The sequence below is a fragment of the Silene latifolia genome, chromosome 10, assembly GCF_048544455.1.
Source record: "Silene latifolia isolate original U9 population chromosome 10, ASM4854445v1, whole genome shotgun sequence".
Classification (NCBI taxonomy): Eukaryota; Viridiplantae; Streptophyta; class Magnoliopsida; order Caryophyllales; family Caryophyllaceae; genus Silene; species Silene latifolia.
Genome location: NC_133535.1, coordinates 119,871,304 through 119,894,094, shown reverse-complemented (window position 1 = coordinate 119,894,094; position 22,791 = coordinate 119,871,304). Strand labels below are relative to the sequence as shown.

Genomic DNA, 22,791 nt, shown 5'->3' with positions numbered 1-22,791 from the left:
GAATCACATAGGGTTTCTTGATCAAATTTGATTGATGGAAGTCCTTCAACCAAATTCCATTTCTTTAGCTTATTCAACGTTGTTGAATTTATGTGAGCAAATCTTTTGTGCCAAAGGCACGGATCATCTGTCGTTACTTTCATGCACGTGAATGAATTACTAGGAATATTATTTAAATCAATCATATAGACATTCCTTCTACGGTGTCCTTCAAGCACAACACTACTCGTTCCTTCAATTATTATTCGACAGGAATCTGAATGAAAGACAACTTTATTTCCTTTGTCGCATAATTGAGAGATACTTAGTAAATTGTGCTTGAGACCACTAACAAGATAAACATCACTAATTGCATGAGAAGATGATATTCCAACTTTACCAACACCGATGATCTTACCCTTCTTGTTATCACCAAATGTGACCTTACCTCCATCAAAGGGTTCAAGTGAAAGAAACAAATTTACATCTCCAGTCATGTGCCTTGAACATCCACTATCAAGATACCATAGGTTATTTTCTTTCACCACAACCTGCAAAATGATTAGATATAGTTTTTAGGTACCCAAGCTAAGTTGGGTCCTTTGACGTTAGTCACTCTAAAAACTAGATCTTTTCTAACCCAGACCCTCCTTATAACTTTTCGTTTAGGAGCCGAATGGGTTTGTTTAGGAACCGTCTTAGGTTTAGTTGTGGGTTCCTTATGTCTTGGTCTTTCAGGTTGTTTTGGGGGAGCTTTGGTTTTGACGGGTTCTTTAGGTTTTGGTGTTTGATTAACTTTAGTAGCCTTATTTAAATTAAAGCTCATGTCATAGAACCAACGATGATCGTTGTTGCGTTCTTCACTTGTACTTGGTTCTGATGGGGTACAATCATTATCCTCGAAAATCGTGTCGGATGCTTTAACAAAGTTGATTCCTTTTCTTAAATCCTGAGAATATTTGACACAATTTTCTTGGATATGTCCAGTATGACCACAATAATTGCAAATCAAATATTCTGGTAAATTTGTATATTTTCTCCTTCTGAAATCTCGTTCGGAAGGGGTTGATTTGCATTTAGAGTGATCTCTACGACCATAGCACTCGTGCCCTAATCCCATTTTCATGTTGTTATCTGATTGCTCAGTTAGGAAATTTAGAACACGTGTGCTACCTTCCCATTTCTCATGAACCTTTCTAGCATGCAAAAGTAATTCTTTTAAGGACTCTATTTCTTTGTTGCATTTAGAATGATCTGACTCTATGATTTTGGGAGGATGAGTCTCTTCATAATTGTTACGAAAGTTTTGGAATCTATCATTAAGAACTCGAACTGTCTCGGTATGCGTTCTTTTAGTATTTGAAAGAACGGTTTTAAATTCCTTTAATTGCTGAGTTAAAGATTTGATCTCCTTCTTTTGATCTGAGATTACGGCCTCTCTAACCGTAGCCTTGGACTCAAGAAGCTCTTTGACTTTCCTCAATTCCAATGTTATAGCTTCACTAGCTATAACTTTGGCTTGAAGATGCTTAATGTTCAGTTTTAGGTCTGAGGTTATAGCTTCATTAGCTATAACTTTAGACTCAAGAGCCTTCTTCTCAGCATTTGTCGTATCTGAAGTAGTAGCCATATTAGCCGTAACTTGAGATTTGAGCTTTTTGGCCTTTGCTTTAAGGAGTTGATTCTCTTCAGCAATATCGAGAATTTGTTCTTTCAAGTCTTTCAATTCCATTTCTTGTTCGTGACACTTATCAAGAGATTGCTCAAAATATTCTATTAAAGCATTTTTAGACAATTTCATAACATTCTTCTTAAGTTCAAGATAACTTACCTCTTCTTCTTCTTCTGAATCGGAATCTCCTAGGAAGCAGCAGTAGGAGTCCACACTATCTTTATCATCGTCTGAGAAGAGGTCAAGACTGACGTTGCTTAAGCATAGGTTAGCAACTTCTTCTTCTTCTTCTTCTGATGCTTCGTCGTCCTCAGGGTCGAGATCTCCCCAGCAAGATGCTATCATAACTTGCTTAAATTCCTTCTTGGTCTTCTCCCGTTTTGATTTGTCTTTGATTCTCTCCCATGTGGGACAGTTCTTAATCATATGACCGGATTCTCCACACTTGAAGCATCCTCTATTAGCAAACGTATTCTTTGACTCTGAAATTTTCTTATTAGAGAACTTATTATTATTATTATTGAACGATTTTGCTTGCTTATTTCTGAACATGCGTTTGTTGAAACGTTTAGCAAACAAGACCGTTTCGTCCTCTATTTCTACATCTTCTTCTTCCTTAGCAGAAGCTTGTAGAGCCATGCTCTTCTTATTACTGGACTCGGCCTCATCGTCATCCAGGACGAGTTCATGGGCCATGAGAGCACCAATAAGTTCTGCATAGGGAAGGGAAGTGAGATCCCTGACTTCTTCCATAACCGTGACCTTGGGACGCCATTTCCTGGTTAGACTCCTAAGTACTTTTCTAGCAATATCTTCGGACTTAAAAGTTTTACCAAGATTTTTGAGCTCATTGACTATAGTAGAAAATCGTGCTGACATGCTATCAAGTGATTCATTATTTTCCATTCTAAAAAGTTCATATTTTTGAATCAGCAAATCAATGCGATATTTCCTTACAGCCGATGTTCCCTCATAAGCCAACTCAAGACCATCCCATATTTCCTTGGCCGAAGTACAAGAAGAAAAACGATCGAATTCAGTCGATGTCATGCCGTTTTGTAACAGGCTTATCGCTTTCGAGTTTTTCTCAGCCTTCTTGTAATCAGCCTCAACATAGTCTTCTTCTTTTTTTTCATAGGTAGTGCCTTCCGAAGATGCGACCAAAATTTTATGCGGTCCGTTCTTTATAATCGTCCAGCACTCCCAATCATTTCCTTTTATGTAGTGTGTCATCATGTTTTTCCAAAGTCCATAATTCTTCCCATCAAAGACGGGACACTTAAGATACTTGGAATCCATTTCACACGTGTAAAGTAGCGGAAAAAGATAAAATAAAAAGATAAAAAGATAGACGGATCTAGCCTCTTTGCGGTTAGACAATCAAGAGCACGAGGCTCTGATACCAATTGAAGAGTCTATCACACCCGAAATACTCGAGGGGGGGGGGGGGGTGAATTGAGTATTTAAAAATTATACCTACTTTTTATTTTGTCTCAAGGTAATCAATTACTTAAAGTTTATTGATTAAACTTTAACTAATTAACTAATTGATTACGAACGTAATGAAATGACTGAAATAAAAGATGCAAGGACACACGATATTTGAAGTGGTTCAGCTTCACACGTCGAAGCCTACGTCCACTATTCTCGATTAATAATTTTAGTACCTTACTCCGGATTACAAAATTATCAACCCAACTCGTATAGTTAACACTAACTATAACTCAATTTGAATATCACTAGATATTCGATTTGACTATCTTAAGTTACTAAGAAAGCACTTGATTGTTCTTCTAAGTGTTCACACAATTGAACGAGTAAGAAACAATATAAAGTACTAATATCTTATGACGTAATCTTAAGAAAGATAAGCAATTTAAAGAGCACGACTTTTCGCAATATTTTCAAAAACAAAACAATAAGACAATTAAGATTTAAACTCAAATATGTTTTGCAAGGATTGTTGTATTTCGAAAAGCTTCCTTGAATAAGGAATGATCAATTGTATTTATAGTAGAAGAGAGAACTAGGGTTTGCACGAAACCCTAGGTGCCGTGAGATAGGCGGCAAGGATTACAAGAGATAAATCTTTATCTCTTTCCTATTTTAATCCAAGATATTATAGTTTAGGTAAATAAGATAAAAGTAAATCTTATTGGTTTTCCAAAACTATATCTTTAAGAAGTTTAGATAAGCAACCAAATCAAATCATATATTATTAAGATAGGAAAATATCTTATATAAATATAAGCAAGATTTGATTAGATAGTTTACTTAAGCACAACAACTTTACACGCCCCAATGGTTTACGGCTCATGGCCGAAACCCTAGGCCCGTGCTTATCTTGGATAAAACCTATCTTCTTAAATTAGGGTTAGGTTAAATAGACTAGCAAACCCTAGGTAGCATGACGACTCATAAGTCGTTTTACTAACCAATAGAGATATGCAAGTTACTAATTATAACAACCCATAATTCAACTCTACTATATGCACAAATAATTTCGAAATGTGTTTAAAGAATTTTATCCTTTGAAAAATGATTTTAAAACTATTAAAATCGTGCTATTAAAATGCTACCTAAAGTTATAGTATAAACAGCTATAACTTTAAGTTTGGTTAGTAAAGTTATAGGTGAAATAGCTATAACTTTACTTGCTCAATGTTCTTATCTTAAGATACCGTCATTAGATGAAGACCTATACTAACTAATCTTCCTGGAGATCTTCAGTAAAGGATCTTCTCTTTATCTTGACCAAAAGCTCTTCATCTTGAGCTTTGTTAAAGACTTGATCTAGCCTTTTGCTTGAATGATCATCATACTTGAAACTTGTTACAGTTGCTAATGATGCTTTAAGAATCTTCAATGTTATAGCTCAAGTTGCTATAACATTACTTGATAAACTTGTAAACCTAAGTTAATCTAACAAAGACTAAACAAACGATTACGAGCAAGAGTATATACAAAACGAAGTACATACTTGTCATTATCAAAACTTAATCATATATCTATATGGTCCAACAGTGATCACGTAAGGTACAAACATTTATACAAGCATTATAACGAGATGCTGAGTGCATTTAAAAGGTTTTGGTTTAAAGGGTGGGTTGCCATACCGAACGATCAAACTCGAACTCTGTGGAGAGGCTCGTACCAAACAAGAGTAAGGCCGATTCCTAGTCCATTTCCTCAAGTAGTAAAAGTCCTTGATACAGACAAGAGTAAGTACCATGGTATGGATGACGTCAATCGCTATCCATCCTTAGGCCCAAATAAGAATTAGGACCGTTTAGACGGGACGATTGGTCGAATGGGTTGGGTTGGGCCTAGGAAGGCCGATTAAAACGATCTAGGAAGACCGAGTTATGAAAACCGACAATTGTCTTGTACAAACTATTCCCTAACCTTGTTCAAGTTTCACCCTTGGCTACACGTAAGTGTATTATCCCCAGCGGAGTCGCCAAACTGTGGACGCGGGCCCACGGGGGCGCTTGGGAGGAGAACAAGCGTTTGCATTTGTGGAGTCGCCACCAATTTATTGTGGAAAATTGGAAACCGTTCGAATAACTCGTACCATGTCAAGACACAAAGTAGTGACATGAACACCAAGAACTCGTTACCCTTAGCATTCTATGTCTAGAATGACTCTCGTGGATGCCAATGAGAACACGGATGTTCACAGAGATCTGGAGTAAGGGGTGAGGGTACGTATTAGGAAGCTCTTTTGATCGAACACCTAATCCCGCCCGCCTCGATAGCGGCCTCTAATAATGATTAGGTAAATTATCTATACTCGATATATTGTCGATTATATGCATGCAATGCAACATCCAAGTTTTAATCCTAACATGTGAGAATTAGACTAAGTCGGTGAACAATTAATTTAGCAAACAATTAGGTCGAAGTAGGAATTTAAGCTCAATTATATGTGAAGGCATACAAGTGGTACAATAAAAGAAATACAATAAATACAATAGAAAATTACAATAAATACAATAGAAAATTACAATAATTACATTGGATTCATGATCTATGTCGAAAATACTTTCAAAACGGATAATTAACGAACAGGACTCAGACGATAATACGAATAATAGTTAATTAAGTATGTAAACTAATTAAACTAGGTCAAGGCAGAACGGAAGTTCAGAGACAGAAGTCAACCTGGAACAGGCGCAGCTGGAAGAGGCGCAGCAGTTGCTGCGTCTGTTCCAAGGCTGAGTTCTGGCTGTGAAGCCGGAACTGCAAATCGTTAATATTCTTGGGTGAATTTAATGATTGATTATGATATTTGACTCAGATGAAAGTGATTTAATACATTAATTACACGTGAATGAGTCATAAAAGCGATAAAACATGGATGAAACGAATGTGGATGAATTAATTACATGAATGAAAGACTGATTAGTGACATGGGTGAACTAATTAGGTTAAGTATGACGAATTAATGAAAAACTAATGACGGATAAACAGATAGAAATATACCAAAGATCGAATTCCAGAAACTCGATATGAATGAATCGAATCTCTACAACCCGGATTGATTTTAATGACGAAAACCCGCAAATATTGGATTACTTGGGATTTAAGTCGGGATTTAATGACGAATTATATGATAACAATGACTAATAATATGTTAAAGTTATTATACTTAAAATTATCGTGTTAAAGAAACAATGAACAATTGATAACGAAACAAAACAATCGAATTATCAAAAGACGAAGGAAGAAGAAAGGAAGCAGGAACTGCGGCAGCCTCACGAAGAGGCGCAGCAAGTGCTGCGTCCTTTCTCGACGTCTGTCCTCTGATAATCCGTAAAAAGGGTTTTTAAACATGGTTTTACAAATCGGTTTTAGAAGTATTTTCGACATAAATCTTACATTAATGATACAAAAAGTAAATAACAATAAATAAAGAAGGATTTACACCCTCAGATTTACATGTTTGACGAAACGAGATGAACTAAGTTTATGTTTTAGCGATGCTCGACTCGAATGTAACGAAAGTGCCCTCGTAAGAGGAAAACGATTAAGATTAATTAAGTTGATTATGGTGGAGTTGGTCAAATTGGTCGGTCATGCAAACGAGGCTGGTACTCAGAAGGATCCGAGCTTACGTGGTCGAAAGTTCAAGCACGTAAAAGCCAAAAAGTAAGAACGTGGTCTAGAATGCAAAGGGAGAAGAGAAGGGCGGACACTCGCGTGAGAAATATGAGGAGCGAAGGCTCCTATTTATACTAATCACGTGAAGGAATTAGGGTTTTCAGAGAAACTTTGGAAGTGAATCTCGAAAAGATATGAAAAGATACGAAAAATACGCAGAAAATGACCTGGGAAGAGGCGTAGCAGTCACTGCGTCCCTTGGAAGAGGCGCAGCACCTGCTGCGTCTATTCCCAGGTGGTTTCCTCCTGCGGAAGAAAAATTTCCGTGTTTAATTTATGGAATAACGGAATAATCTTATTTTCCTTAATATTTTGTATGAATATTACGGGAAATTATTTACCAAAGATTAAAAGATTGTGAAATATGGAATAAAAATATTCGGAACATTCCAGAACATTATGACTCGGGTTTTTAGCGGTTATCAGAAAATGAAGACGGTTTTAGGCCCGGACTCCAAATGTACTCTAATTACTGTCAAAACGACCGTATCGGCGCGTAGATGACAATTAAGAGGTAGACATCGGTGTTTGAGCAATCACTTGACGATAAACTTACGAACTGTCACAAATCGTTCCGCGTACCAAACATGCGGCCCAATCATCACCGGGTGGTTTGCGGGAGGTGCAGAAATGAGGTATCTACAAAAGCCAATAAACACCTCCTGATTAGTTTGAGCATTAGGAGTAAACATAAAGCCCCCATTCTCCAGGTGTTCCTGATTCTGATCATCTGTTACATGATCCATATGTATATGCGGGACCATACCCTCCCCATGCAAACCATTAGTATCATGAAAACCATTTTGCATGGTATGCAGAGTCTGAGGAATAACTCCAATATGAACTTCATTCTGATCCAATGCACCATTAGCATGAGGTACTTCATCCAAAACCATTTCAGGATTTGCATGCCCTAAATCCACATGTAACTCCCCTACAAGAGCATGAAAACCATTTTCCTGATCCATAACATCAACTTGTGGATTATTATGCACTGGAAAGTCCCTACCCTCTTCATCCATACCATGCAAACCTCCCCCACCAACGTTCTCAGTCTGCATGTTGTTGTGGAAGGCATGCATGTCTTCATAAATAATAGGACTAGCAAAAGGGAGTGCCGTCACAGCGAATTCCATCCCCGGATACATTCTACCACCATCAATGAGACCCAAATCGAAGTCGATAACATATTCCTCCAGAAAATCAGCAGGCACATACTCACCACGGCGATTCCCTAACCTGACCGTCGACGTAATATATCGAGATGTTGATGGTAAAGCACAAAGGTTGAGATTAAACATATTATATTGATATCGGGTTTGAAAAACTACAAAACCACGATCAATAGCTCGCTCCAAAGATGTATTTAAAGTAGACACAATATCTTCAATTCGATCAACACATATACCCATTTTGTGTCCAATACGACCACATCGAGTACAATACTTAAAAACCTCTTCGTATTTGAACTGTATCCAAAGAAGTTTATTATTATTGCAAGCCAGAAAGAAGCCCGGATTAAGTGGGTCACGCAAATGAACAGTAACCCTCATACGAAGATAATCCTGATCAGGAATAATATGAAATTCTTCAATAACAGTGTCATTGCCTGTGTTACTCAGACACGGCGACACGTGTCGGTGTCCGACACGTGTCAGCGTGTCTGACACGAAGTTTTTAAAATTTTTGGACACGCCGACACGGTCAACGGTGTGTCTTGACCGACATAATGGACACGACACGACACGTCAAAAATTCCCTGCAAATTTTTTATAAAGAAAAATAAAAAAAAAACAGTCAAATAAAAAAAAATAACCCTATTAAAAAAGAAATAAATATAAAAAAGAAGATTGGTTAAGCACATGAGACTAGTACCCTACCATTGAATAAAAAAAAAGAAGTAAATATGAAACATCAGCCTGACACCCCACTACCTCAGTACCCCCACTATTGAATAAAAAAAGAATTTATTTAAGAGGAATAAATAAAGTAGAAGCCCAAAGCCCCAAATTCATTAAATTTTGAAACCCAACAAAATCAATCAAAGCCAAACCCTAATATTTGTAACACCAGCGCCGTCCTCTGCCATAGATGAAGAAGTGTATCAACTCGCCAACATTGTTCATCAGAAACAAACTCATTCATAGAGAATAGTTCCATGTAAGTTGTCGAAGCCTTCACAGAGTGTCAGTGTCGTGTCCGGCATGGCTGTGTCGGACATGTGTCACGTGTCGTGTCGGCCGCCGTGTCGTGTCCGACACACGACACGCCACCTGGCGGCCGTGTCGGAGTAACACAGGTCATTGCCAAATAACCGCGCAATGATTCCTGCCATATTCATATTTAAATATTCGAAAGGTAATCCGCAAACTCGAACCCATATTCTCGCTGAAGGGAATGTAACACACCTTGGAACCATGCCTGGCCTCCATTTACGAAGGACCATTAATGCACCATCAATAACAAGAACACTTCTTTCCAGCACATCATGAAGATCAAGCAAATCCTCAAAATGAATGACATAAATACCTGCCATTCTTTTAACATGCACATGCCCCCTCGTTGCCCAATTATCTTCAATAACCCAATTAACACTATGAGCACGAAGCAGACGATAATCCACAAAATAACCCAACAAGCAATGAGACCAAAACTCGATTGAGTCATCCAAATTATCCGGATGTGGAGACACAACACTTCCCCTTCGAGGAAACCTCCACTCATTTAAAAGCCCTAGATTTTGGGAAGCCTCCGTTCTAAAATTTATATTATGAAAAATCAATATATATATATAAAAGAGGCTTTTTTCAGGCAATTCTAGAGACTCCAACTTTTTAAAATTACCTAATTAATTTTTATTTAAAATAATATTATGTATAATTATCCCAATATTTATGCAAATTCTATCTACATACGATTTTATTATTTTTTATTTAATATAATTTTATGTATAATTAGTTATCCCCAATATTTGTGCAAATTCTATCTAATATTTGTGCAAATTCTATCTAATAGAATTTTATAAGTTATGTACCAGTGGAAAATCATAAACTTATATGGCTATCAAATTTTGGTAATTATTTTAGTTATAAAATATTGAAATAAGATAAAGAATACTTCGTCTCAACAAAAAAAAAAAGAAAAAAAAAAGAAAAGAAGAACAAGAGTACTACATAAACTCATCAAGAAGTCAACAACTACTATTATAAATTGTCAAAAACAATGTTAGTCATCCCTAATTATCAGCTCCAAGTTTTTTCTTATGTAATTGTGTTAACATGTGCTTTTAGTTTAGTTTTAATTGTGAAACTAACTATAACAATTTGTTTGTTTGTAGATTTTAACCGCAAAACTTATTACGGAGTATCAATGTATCATACTCGATTTTCTTCTCATACGGTTCGTTTTTTTATTTGTGTCGTTAGCCTTTAATTTGTTTCATAATTTCTTCTATTAAGTTACATTAATTATTCTGGCTATCAATTTAATTAGTCTTACCTTCATTGTTTGTTTTTATGCAACTTATTTGATATTTCGTAAAATTTACTCAGCCCAATATATAGTTGGTTCAAAGTTCTAATTATTTATGATTTTATAGGACGTAAAGATATGAAAGATCGATCATTCATTTAGTTAGCTAAAAGTATAATGTTATCGACGAGGTTAATTCTACGACCTTAAATGCATTATTAGCCATAAATATGACTTCTTTTATCCTATCTAAAAATACGGAATTGTAAAAATTTACAGGCAAAATCCAACTTTGAGATCATTAATTAATATTCGAGGCGTTACCAAATGATTGAATAACTCTTACTTGAATATGTATTTCTCTTTTGGTATCATAGGGATTTAATTTGGTATGGGAGTTGATGGTTGAGAATAGTTAGTGTGTCTTGCACACGTACAATAGCAACATGATTGATTAATACAGAGTACTATATTAAGAATGAATAATAATGTGACTCCAATTTTTATTGAACACCTTAAAATAAATAAAAAAAAGAGAGATAAAAAATATTATTGATAAAATTTGTATATTGATAAGAGTTTTGAGAATCAAGAGGCCTTGGGTGTAGAGTGTATACGTAACTACGTACGTTATTAGCAATCAATTAGTGTTCAATATTTGCTAAAATACTCATAGCATCAATTGTATACATATGGGATTGTACCATGATGCTTTTGCAGCACTATCGTATTGTTTGATAACTTGATTTTTTTAATTTGTATATTATGTTTACTGATAATGTTTGGTTGTTTTACTTTCTGATGGTGTTAACACTACCGCTTGCTGTCGTGTATACATATACTGATATACATGCAGATATAAATGCCTTATGCTCAATTCAATATTGCATTCTTAGATTGATTAATACATGGTACACGTATGTACTACGCTAGAGCAATATTGTATTTTCCAAATTATACGGAGCACTTGATAGTTCCGCTTTACTTATGCCCCTAATATTGTTTTCGCAGGAAGCAAGCACGTAACGTGGATCACAAATCGCAAAATCTATATCAATGGCACTATATATCATAATTCTCAAGAAAGAATGTCGAACTAGCAATAATCATAGGGTTTGTTAGGCAATATATATAATTATATGCGGATTCTGAGTACTCCCTCCGTCCCAGTGAATAATTTACATTTGCTATATATCTCCCTACCAAGATTAGATATGGCAAACGGGTTAACCGGGTCGAGTTCGGGTTGTGTCATATTGGGTCAGGCTACTTTCGGGTTGTAAGAGTCGAGGTCGAATCGGGTTATTTCGGGTTCAGATCAACGAATATCAAGTTATTTGCGGTAACACTCCGTTTATAACAATTAACAAACATTTGGACCGAGTTATATTGGTTAGATTAACTCGAGTTTAGGCAAACTCTTTCTATTATATTTTCTTAATAAATCATTCTTATAGTTGAGATAATGGCTTAAGTGTTGAATATAACTCAAAAGATTTTGATATTAAGTACACTTCAGTGTCTTGTGCATTGTCCGAGCAATATGACATTCATATTAATCTTAGTCTCATATTATTGTAATCTTGCTCCGTCACGGTGTAAATCCATATGACTCAGACATTGAATTGTAAAATTCCCTCTACTTTTCCTATGCAAATGACAATTATTCGCAATCAAATCGCTAAAAAACGAGAAACCCATTTGCAAAAACCAATTACCCTGCAAAATTAACCCTAATTCACGTCCTAATTTAGCAAAATTAACACCCCTTTTGCCCTAATTAATCTCAATAAAAGACCTCTCTCATAAAAGAAATTATCACTTTATTATCATTTTATTTTAGATTTTTCCTTGAACACAATTAGAGTAATATTTTATTGTATTTTTCCATTTATCTAAAAAATAAAAATACATTGTTAGAAGAAGCTCCTCCCGTTAAGTTGACATTTCTACAGTTCTACCGTTCTAATGCTCCTTAACTAACCAAAAAGTCCAAAGAAATTGGTAAACAGCTACGAGTTTTAAGGGGTTTGTACATTTATTAATTTGATATGGAGATAAACAATGGGGATAGCTAACATAGTAAGGTAAACGACTTGCAGTTTTGAGGAGTTTACATTGTATAACGAGGTGATGACTATCGTTGAGCTAAATATTTGGGTGATAAGCAAAGCATTCAATGAAAGTACAGTTTTATTTACTATAACTATATGGTGTTTTAAATACGGATAACTAACTTAATTTACAAATTATTAAATTATATTTCATTAAAAAATTTATCTATAAATGTGAAAAGTGAAAACTTAAAAGATAAAACTTTAAAATAATTTGTAATTATCCTCTTATTCTAACAAATTGTAATTCTTATTCCTAGAATTCTTACATAACGTACTTCCTAATCTTATTAATAAGATAAATTTTTAAAAAGAAAAAAACTTTTTTGAAAGGTGTTCAAATTAATAAGATAGGAAGATTTATACGGAGTACCTTATTTGAGTAATTGAAATACTTCCTCCATTCAACTCCACTCTACCATATTGAGATTTGCACAAGTATTAAGAAAGAATTAAATAGCTAATAAAAGTACAATGGAAGCAAAGAATATATTGTCATTTAGTAGCAATTTATGTAAACTTGTGGGCCATTTAATGGCAATTTGTGTAAATAAGATGTTGTTATTAGGACAAAAGAGTTATTTGGCATTGTTTTTTTGGGAAAGTGGTAGAGTGGAGTTGAATGGATAAAAATGGAAATATGGTAGAGTGGAGTTGAATGGAGGAAGTACAACTTTTACGTATAATTCAAAATAATATTAAAAAGTCTAAACAATTAGAGGAAGGAGAAATTTGAAACCCGTGCAACGCACGGGCACAAAATCTAGTTTGTTCTAAAGTAGAGAGCTCATCCTCAACATAGAAGAAAGGATTATTTTCCATAGCTAGAAGTGTAAGATGAAAAGTTTGGAGAAATAAAACAAAACAAAGGTTTGAAAATAACAAAGATAAGCGACACCTTTTTATTGTCAGTTGCCACAACTATTTTTTGCATAACACCCTAGCGCGTTGCTTTAAATTCATAAAAAGAAAATAATTTAAACAACTTGAGTGGCCGGGCTCAATTCTAGCCACAAGCCGAGCTCGAGCCACGCTAGTCTAAGCTTTTCGAGCTCGAGCTAAGCAACCCTAGGTTCGCGCTCAACTCGAATCATTATCACCCCTATACAGTCACCTGATGTACAAAACTTGCTTTAGTATTATGGAAGATATTGCCTAGGGCATAATTGTTGTCAATTTTAAAATATAATGTACAGAAACTTTACATGAATATTTTTTTTTTTTTTTTTTTTTTTTTTTTTTTTTTTTGGCAGCAGTAAAGAAAGAGTTTTACATTATAGTGGTACGGTTCAGTAAACCATACCTATAAACTACAACATAAAACACCATAGATCTACTAATAACATAAACTAAAGGTTGGTAACAATTGCATCGGTAAACAACGTCGTGTTGATGGCGTACGACGAAAGTCGGAACACGCTCTTCAAACTCACAATCCACCCCATTCTCTAATGGATGAGCAACGCTAGCCAAAGGAAAACACCCATCTTTGCTTGTCTTGATTGATGTAGCTTCAGAGAAATACCTTTAACAAGACCCAAAAAAGGGTCTCGGAGATTCATCTCCTTGGCTGTGAAAGTCTTCCTCAGAAAACCAACGAGCTTCCACAAACTCATTTTTACTCGTCTTAATCAAAACAGCTGCAGAGAAATACCTACAACAAGACCCAAGAATGCGTCTCGGAGATTCATCTCCTTGGCTGTGATACACCTTATCTGGACACCAACAAGCCCCTAAACCCAACGAGAGAAAACAAAGTGCACTTACGCCCCAAGGACGTAGAAAGAAAAGACGGAAAGCAGACCACAAAAATCTGACTCCAGAGGAGAGAAAACTCCTACATTTTGTAACACAAACCCCGTTGACCAGGACCCCATAGCCAGGTAAATCGAGTAAATAGGTGGGAACAAAAGGAGGAAACCACTTGAAATTCCCCCTAATCAAAACCTTCTCTGCCGACCGCAGAGAGTTATGCTCAACACAGACCCAATGCAAAGTACCAGTCGTCCTAATTAACCCGTGGATAAGAGGACAGGACACCCCAAACCACCAAGAATTTATTAAATAATAAAGCAGAAAATACACAAACCACAAATTAGACATGAGTTAAAGATGGAATCCACCGCATCCGACCCGCACCAACGACACAGCCAACACCCGACTCCACTTCACCATACCCCACACATCTTAATCGAAAAAATCCCCAACCACAACCTCAGACACAAAAACAATTGACGGAATCGACGGAGCACCACCGACCTTGACCGATGAAACGGAACAGGCCGAAACCAAGACCCAACAACAACAACACCCGACACCAAACAATACTCCCCAGGACCATCGGCCTGCATGCAACTAGATCAACCTTAAAAGACACATAAACAGACAACAACCGGACTCAGACATGGACCAAAACAGGAGGACGGGAAAGGGAACACAAGACTGACCCAAAACCGCGACCACAAAAACACTAGCAAACAGAGCTAAGCTCATACACGCCAACCGACAAAACACAAGGAAGATTTCTACCGGGGGTGGGGGGAGGGGCGGGGGAAGGGGAGACACCCCTGGGTTGCATGCGAAGCTTTCAATGACAGGACAGAGCATTGAAAGAGCGGAAAAGACAGGAAAACAAACCAGGCCACCGAAACGATCATCTACGGTCAAACCAAGCTCCGAACGCCGTCAATAGTCGAGGTCAATCGGAGGACAGAGGAGCGATGCGATGAATCGCCGGAGATAGGCCTTTGGATGACCTCATCTCCGGCGATTGGGAAGGGGAGACGGGAATGGCCGTGCGTGGGCGGAGGATGCGGCGGAGCAGATTAGGGGATTTTGGGGTTTTTTTTGGGAAAGTTAGAGAGAGAGAGAGGAGGAGAGAGAGGAGGATTTTAATTACTTTACATGAATATTGAAGCCTAAATAAGTGCAAAAATATTGGAAAACAAATTGAAGAACCACAATTATAAGTTGCTCTAGTAAACCTTTGTTACAATGAAAACCGCATTGAACGGCCCTTCATTCCACGGTTTCACATGTATAGTATAGCAACGCCTTAGTTTTCACCGCCAGGAAGCTCTGACCGAAGTGACATTTCAATTTCCTCAAGTGATCGTCCTTTAGTTTCTACTATGAAGAAATAACAAAACGCAGCTGAAACGAAGGAAACTACACCAAAACCCAAGTAAATTGGAGCAACCCCGAAAATCCTCACTAATTCAAGGAAGAACAGTCCTACCATGAAGTTGCACACCTGAGCCACAAGCCGTAAACAAAGAAAAGATGTTTAATAATGAAAGTAGAAAGTAGGTCACATTGGAGTAATTTAACTACAATAAGGTCCCTAAACCATATACACTATCAGCTTAATTCAGATGAATCTTCATGTGATCAGAGAGACCTCGCTGAATGAGCAGCTGAGACAGAAAGACGGGAAAAAGCTATCAGGAGTGACTTATTGCATTATTGACATTAAAGTAGGGTAATGTTAACGCCACTACCATTTTTGTTAATGCCACTCAATTACAAGTCAATTCTATAGGTATCTTACTATTCATTCTCTCACAATTTGAGTGGCATTAACAAAAATGGTAGTGGCGTTATCACCGCCCTTAAAGTAAGGTAGATTGTGCTTGTAGATATCTGAGTGCAATATACAGCAGGATACGAATCAATGAAATCAAAAAATAAATTGGTCAGAAAATTCATGAAAGATGGCATCAAAATAATCTCTAGCCCCCGCCCTATTTTTTTTTTTTTTTTAAATAGACCAAGAGAGTCATTATTACTCAGCAAAATGGTTTACTGAAGTGACTTAGGGTTCATATTGTGAAGTAGCACTCACTCATGTTATTCTTAACACATGCTGTTCATATTCTTCGGGTCAGGGACAGTTGTATCACAAAAGAACACACAGATAACTCTGATTACAAGACCAGCTCTTACCCTTGTATGAAAACATATAAGATCAACTAATAAGGCTATTAGTAATTAGCTAGAAGTTGTAAAATAAATCCTATTGTCCAGTCCATGACTTCTACGACAATTATAACAAAAAAAAAAAGCTACTCTCTCCGTGCCGGTCAATTGTTGTCTTTGATTTTGGCACAAAGACCAAGGAAAGAGGAGAGGGTCAATTATTAAATGACAAGTGGTCCAAATTGAGTGTGAATGATCAAATTGCTCTTCATGACTGAGACACCCCAAAATGGAATAAGACAAAAATGACCAGGACAGAGGAAGTAATAATTTTCTGGAGAATCAGAGTCAAACATACCCAGTGAACAGAGAAACTGAAACTCATTATCTTCCCACGCATTCTACTGCTGCTGAGCTCGGGAATAATAATGCCAGTTACCGGGCCAGCTCCAATTGCGAACGAGTATATGTAACTAGAGTACACAATAAAAAATGTAGTAATGTTCCTTATCTAATTTAGATGTGCGCAAATACAGCGGCAAGCATATTGTCTTAACATAGATATATAATAGCGCGTCAGCCAAATACTTGTTCTTTGATTTTGGAATATGATGGAATAGAGCAAAGTAGCTCACTGAACAAGATATGCTTCTAAATACTACAGAGTAGTAAATAATATTCGGTCTATGAGAATCCCGATGCAAGTTTTAGATGAAGAGACACGGCAATGCACATACGACTCCACCTCCCCACCCACCTTGCTCTTGGAGGCATTAGGGTAAAGCGATCACACACAAAAAAGGACTTCAATTCTTCACATTATCCAACTTAAGCCATCAAAAAGGCAAAGGTGAAGGCATAGGTTTTAAAAGGAATTCACAATACATATTCTTTTTGGACAAAAACTCGTAACACACCATAGTATGCACACAAGTCCCATATCATTTTTTATTACTCATTTCATAATTGTGGTATTGAGTTGTAGTCATACAATGGTCTACACAATATTAATTGTTCTTTAAGGCTCTATTCACTTCCCAATTTCCCTAATGCTTTTGTTACGGACGCACGACAGACTATGACCATTTCTCCAGAACACCCAAAGATATCCAAAGAAGTGTGTAAATCATGCATTAGAAACACAAGCAACGCATTTAGCAGAATGTATCACTTGAAAATCACAATATTATAGGCACGTAAGATGAGAAATGCCGTCTCTTAACAGGTGAAAATCGCAAATTAAGTTGGCAGAAAGACCTACCTCAGTGTGCCGATAATTGAAAGGTTGTTTCCAAAATCTTCGTCTGAAGGCAATGCGACTGCATATGCTATGAGACACATAGAAATGGCCTGCAACGAACAAAGGTAACTATTTGGCATCATCCTAAAACCCATAAAATGCTTATTCCTCAATACATTCGTTGCTTTTTGCTCTATTCAGCCCGGAAAAATGGATTATACCTCCAGATGTAATACAAAATACTTAAATCTAATTGAGCTTATACATATTGTTTATAAGTTTTCTAAAGTTTCCGAGTTACATTGTAATTTTTTGAACTTAAAATTTATGTGAAGGAGCTCGGAAACTCTACGTCAAAACTCAAACTTTACAACAAAGCTAAAAAACTAAAACCAGTTGTACATAGAGCTACCCCCAACTGATGGTATAATCCATCAATTGATTCAGCCCGTGTCATACCACCGGGTCACAAAAATAGTGAAAACATCTGAAAAAAAAAAAAAAAACAATCTCCTACATCACAAATTCTCAAACAAAGCAGTTTCACACAGAAACATATTGAGAGACCGCTTCATTTATCGACTAGTTACCTAGTAAAACAATTTAATTAAACCCTTATTAATATTACTGAATACTCCTATGTCTTAAAATTTTTCATGTGAGACGGTCTCTCACCATTCCGAAGTAACTTCCAGTGAGAAGTCTCCTCCTCCCCTGCTTATCAATCAAGTACAGCGCAGAGAGAGCACCTGGAGTCCACAAAGAGTGTTAATCAGTTACGAAGTTATAGAAATCCATTTGCCAAACCATATTGGCATTGTTATTTATTTTTGAATTAAAATAAGAACACAAGCAACACTTCTCGGACCATAATTTCGATCTTTGCATCAAGGAAAAAATGCTGTTAGACAAACATTAATTATCAATATTTATTCATTTTAAGATTAATTACCCGAGTCTTCAACTCTATGAATTTAAGTAAGCTATAGAAAGTTTATGAACCTGCAAAGTTTGTGACACCAACACATAGGCTTGCTAAAGCAGCACTAGTTATCCCGACGTCTTGAAAGGTCAAAGAAGAAAAATAAAGAACTCCATTTATGCCAGCAAATTGTTGTAGTAGAAAAAGAGCACCTCCAATAAGGGCGACTGCAGGAATATATATATATAGGTAAGAACGCTGATGGAAAATATTCAAGCTTTGATATTCTTCAAAGATAAGTCTGCACTGAAGGAAAAGTAGAAGACGGAAAACACCGTTAAATAAAGCTTAAATAACTTGAATTAATACATTTTCATATATATACCATAGAACCATAGATACAAGAGTCTTATGAATTACGAGTACGTTACTTGACAAAAAGATTGGGAGAAACGTGACTCGAACCTTTATAATTAGGCTCCTGGAAGAGTTCTGACCATTTAGAGTCAGTATCCACTTCAGTACTGGTGAACACCGACTGAAACTCCTCAACAGCTTTGTCAACTTCGGTGGGTCCCCAAAGGTTACGAACAACAGTTTTGGCATCGTTTAGTCTCCCCATCTGCATAGATGCCATAGTTGTGGGATTTAAATTAATTAAGAGAACCAAGGGAACAAGAAAATATAAATTCAGATAGAGAACATACTTTACATAGCCACCGAGGGCTTTCTACTGCAAACTGCATGCCAATTGTGAGAATAAATCCCGGGATGCTTGCGACATAAAGCATTGTCCTCCACCTGAAAAATACGTGTTCTGATTGAATCAAATGAAAATTTGAGCGAATCAAAGCAAAATAGACATGTAGAAAAAGTCCAACTTAAGGGATAAGTTCACTGCGTAGGCACGCGATGACCATTTTGAATGTACTTAACAGACACATATATCTCACATGTTTAGGTTATACAGACAAATAGAAATAGTAACTGTTTCTAGTTAGAGAATTCACCAATGTGGATCATTTTCTGAAGGAATTCCTATGAAAAGTGATGCAATTATCCCAAGGCATGTGCCAATCTGACACAGAGATCCCAATGAACCCCTATATCTGGTTGGAGCAACCTACAGCAAGAGTTTTGGTAATTAAATATACGGCCAGAAAGTAAGTGCTGCAAAAACAACATTGCACTTAACATAATTTGTCTTCCTTTGCCTTCAACGTGATATGAGATGTGCTGTTTCAATAGTTGTATAAAACAGAAGAAAATTAACTAAACTTAAAATCACACATTTCCCTTGCGGCGCAATTCTGGCTCAATAACCCAAGATCTCGCAATGAACCAACCAGTGTGTGAAAAAAGGAATCAGTTAGAAACTCATAGAAAAACTTTACTATCACTAAAACAGCACAAAAATATTTCTTACGGAAATGTTGGCATGTGTAAAGATGCCTCATAAACCACGTCAAGAGTACCTCTGATATATAAATTGGAACCAAGACAGTGTTCAAGCCTATGCCAAGGCCTACAAGAAATCTTCCCCATAGTACTTCGTCAACCGAGTGGGCTTGTGCACTGTCAAATAATGAGAGGGACAGCCTAATCAGTAGCTTGTCTGAATTGCTTTAGAGTTTAGACGCTATAGACTGAACAAAGATACATATCTTATGCCAATACTCACTTACAGTTCATTGAGCAATTACCTTAAGATCGCACCAATAATCAGCGGTATTGTATCTATCTGCAGTGTGCGCCTACATCCAAATTTATCAACTAAAGAACCGGAAACGAAGCTACCAATAAAGGCACCGACAATGAATATGCTCACCACAAGCCCCTCCAGAATTGTACTTCCCTCAAAACCAAGTTCTCGTGCCACTGACACAATCGGACCATTCATGACTCTACACAACATCATAATTCACAAAGCATGATGCTATCAGCCTACTCATCAATAACGACAAAAAACGGTGAAAAATCAAAGTCAAATAAACATCCACTACTTTAAATTGGCTTATTTGGCATGAGGTCATAAAATGAAAAAAGTAAATGAATATGTGCACATTTATATTTGGAATGCTCCATTTGAATTCGATGGTATTTTTTCTTCACTAGTTTGGATGATTTGGTCTTCTTTTTTTCCATTATCACCTATGAGTGTGGTAATGAATACAAACAAAAAAATACTACGAGTTTGGCGAAAGAGCTCTCTTGCCATGAGTATCCGCTAGAACATTCCAAATTGAATTTCGCAGACCTCTCTTTCCACAATGATAGCTCAACAACCGAGATCAAGATACGATGATAGATTCTGATATCAAGCCTCCAATCAAGATTAAAACAGTGAGGTCACTGAATAGCTTGATCACAGCTATAGTCGATTCCATTTTATAGTCAAGCACCAAAGTTTACAGCATCTTCTACATTCTACTCGGTGAAACAATATATAATCCAGAAGTACACCTTGATTTTTCGAATCAAATCAGTCTCAAATTATGTAGGATTCTAAGAATATATGATAAGAGTAGGACAATACTCTCACAAGAAACAGGCTTCAATCAGTACAAATATCTTAGCTTTCAGAAAACAAACAGTTTCTGAGAGACTTACCCGATGTGATAGCCAAATAGAAAATTCGCCATAGAAGCCGTCAAAACATGGGGAAAAGCAGGTAGCCATCCCAAATCAACTTTGCTCACACTGGCATCCTTCCCTTTAAGTAACTGCTCTTGTTCACCATCTACATATGAATGATATGATCAATTCAAATAATCATCATTTATGGGTGCAAACCCATGTTGAGTTAAGAGGGTCTGCCAGTCCGGATGCACACAGTCTTACCTGTGTTGGTTCAAGAAATAGAGGCGGTCAACGATTAGCCATGATGAAAATTGTATCATGGAGCATATTGATTGAATATTGATCCATTGTTACTCCGCAATATCACAGGTGCATATAGTTGTTTGATTCCATCATATTCAAAACCCATATATGCATAAGAACTTTTTACTCTTATTCTTTGGATTTTCACTAATTTTTAAAATTCTCCGCGCATATTTTGAAAACCACATTTCTTTATACTACTTCTGTTAGACTGAAAACCACATTTCTATTTTGAGGGGAGAATTGTGCAATCAAAGAATGAGATAGACTGAAAACCACATTTTTTATATTCATTAAGAGGTTATTTTGCTGAAAGCAGCTTGAGTAATCCATTAATATACTAAAACAAAAATAAGCATAAATAGAGGGAGCAGTTAAAAAAAAAAAAAAAACATGATCAAGCATCAATATTCTCAAACATAGAACTTCAACAAGAACACTATTGTTATGGGGCGGAGCCCAGGTAGGGGGTAGCAGGGACGGTCTCCCCCAAAACGACAAATCCTGGTTCCGCCACTAATCATAACTTTAAAGTTTAAACCCAGAATGATTTGGGGTCATCAATATTGATAGATAGACATACAGCTAAGACACAAACCTGGGTTTGAGCCCAAATTTGGAGGGTTTTGGTCCGTTTGCTTGTGTGAAGCCCAAACTGAGAAATGTTTAATGGGTTTGCAAGTGCAAAAAAGCAGTGATCTTTGAGGGTAAAACACAAGTTTATTCGATAATTTGAAGCTAAGTTTTGATGAGGATGAAGATGATGATATTGAAGGATGTAACAGAGTAGCAGTAGCAGTAACTACTGCTTCCATTGTTGTCAGTGTTTAACACCTTATTTTCCTGAATTTTAATTTTTGTTAATTGTTTTGCGTGCATTAGAAAATTTAGAATGATCCAAGTTTCCTCAATCATGGAAGGGAAAGGAATGAAATACTCTCACTTGATCATTTCTTTTCTTGTCTTTTGTTTGGTATCCTACTAGTCGTGCAATTCCTCAATCATGAAAGGGGAAAGGAATGAAAGGAGTCGTTTGGTTGCATGCAGGAATTTTCATTGCCTAGGAAGTGAAAGATCACATGAAGTTAGAATTCATGTGAATTAGAAAATGTTGTTTGGTTGCATATATGAATTGCAATTCATGTGGGCATTCCCACTTATCTAGGGGGACCTAGGTAAGCAACTTCCTCCATTATGGAGGAATTAGAATTCATGGGAAGTTCCAATTAATGTGAATTGGGGTAACCAAACAAGTTACCCATTTTGCAATTCACATGAATTGTACTTCATGTGTTTTTTAGTGGGTAACCAAACAATCCCAAATACTCTCAGTTATCATTTCTTTTCTTGTTTTTTACATAAACTAGTTTTAAGCCCGTGTAAAAAATGCACGGGTTATTTTTAAAATTCTTTTGTGTTGGAAGTATAT

General features: G+C 36.5%; 1 protein-coding gene and 1 long non-coding RNA gene across 3 annotated transcripts; one reads left to right on the top strand and one right to left on the bottom strand.

Annotated features, from left to right (window-relative positions):
- Positions 1-13,517: 13,517 nt before the first annotated feature.
- LOC141605853 (putative plastidic glucose transporter 1) lies at positions 13,518-22,383 on the bottom strand. Of its 2 annotated transcripts, XM_074424767.1 has the most exons (13): positions 21,961-22,383; positions 21,090-21,219; positions 20,183-20,383; positions 19,955-20,054; positions 19,490-19,602; positions 19,187-19,280; positions 18,945-19,101; positions 18,560-18,706; positions 18,233-18,306; positions 17,579-17,667; positions 16,676-16,790; positions 15,299-15,652; positions 13,518-13,598 (listed from the first exon to the last, which is right to left on the bottom strand). In XM_074424767.1, the coding sequence occupies exons 1-12, from the start codon at positions 22,175-22,177 to the stop codon at positions 15,455-15,457; spliced, it is 1,635 nt and encodes a 544-aa protein (XP_074280868.1). In that variant the 5' UTR covers positions 22,178-22,383; the 3' UTR covers positions 13,518-13,598; positions 15,299-15,454. The 2 variants fall into 2 exon arrangements, with proteins under 2 accessions (XP_074280868.1, XP_074280869.1); XM_074424768.1 differs by lacking the exons at positions 13,518-13,598; positions 15,299-15,652 and adding an exon at positions 15,668-15,815 and having other exon boundaries at positions 21,961-22,297.
- Positions 15,805-16,164, top strand: LOC141605854 (uncharacterized). The gene is made up of 2 exons (XR_012526507.1): positions 15,805-15,880; positions 16,021-16,164. It is a non-coding gene; the product is annotated as an uncharacterized LOC141605854 (long non-coding RNA).
- Positions 22,384-22,791: the final 408 nt, after the last annotated feature.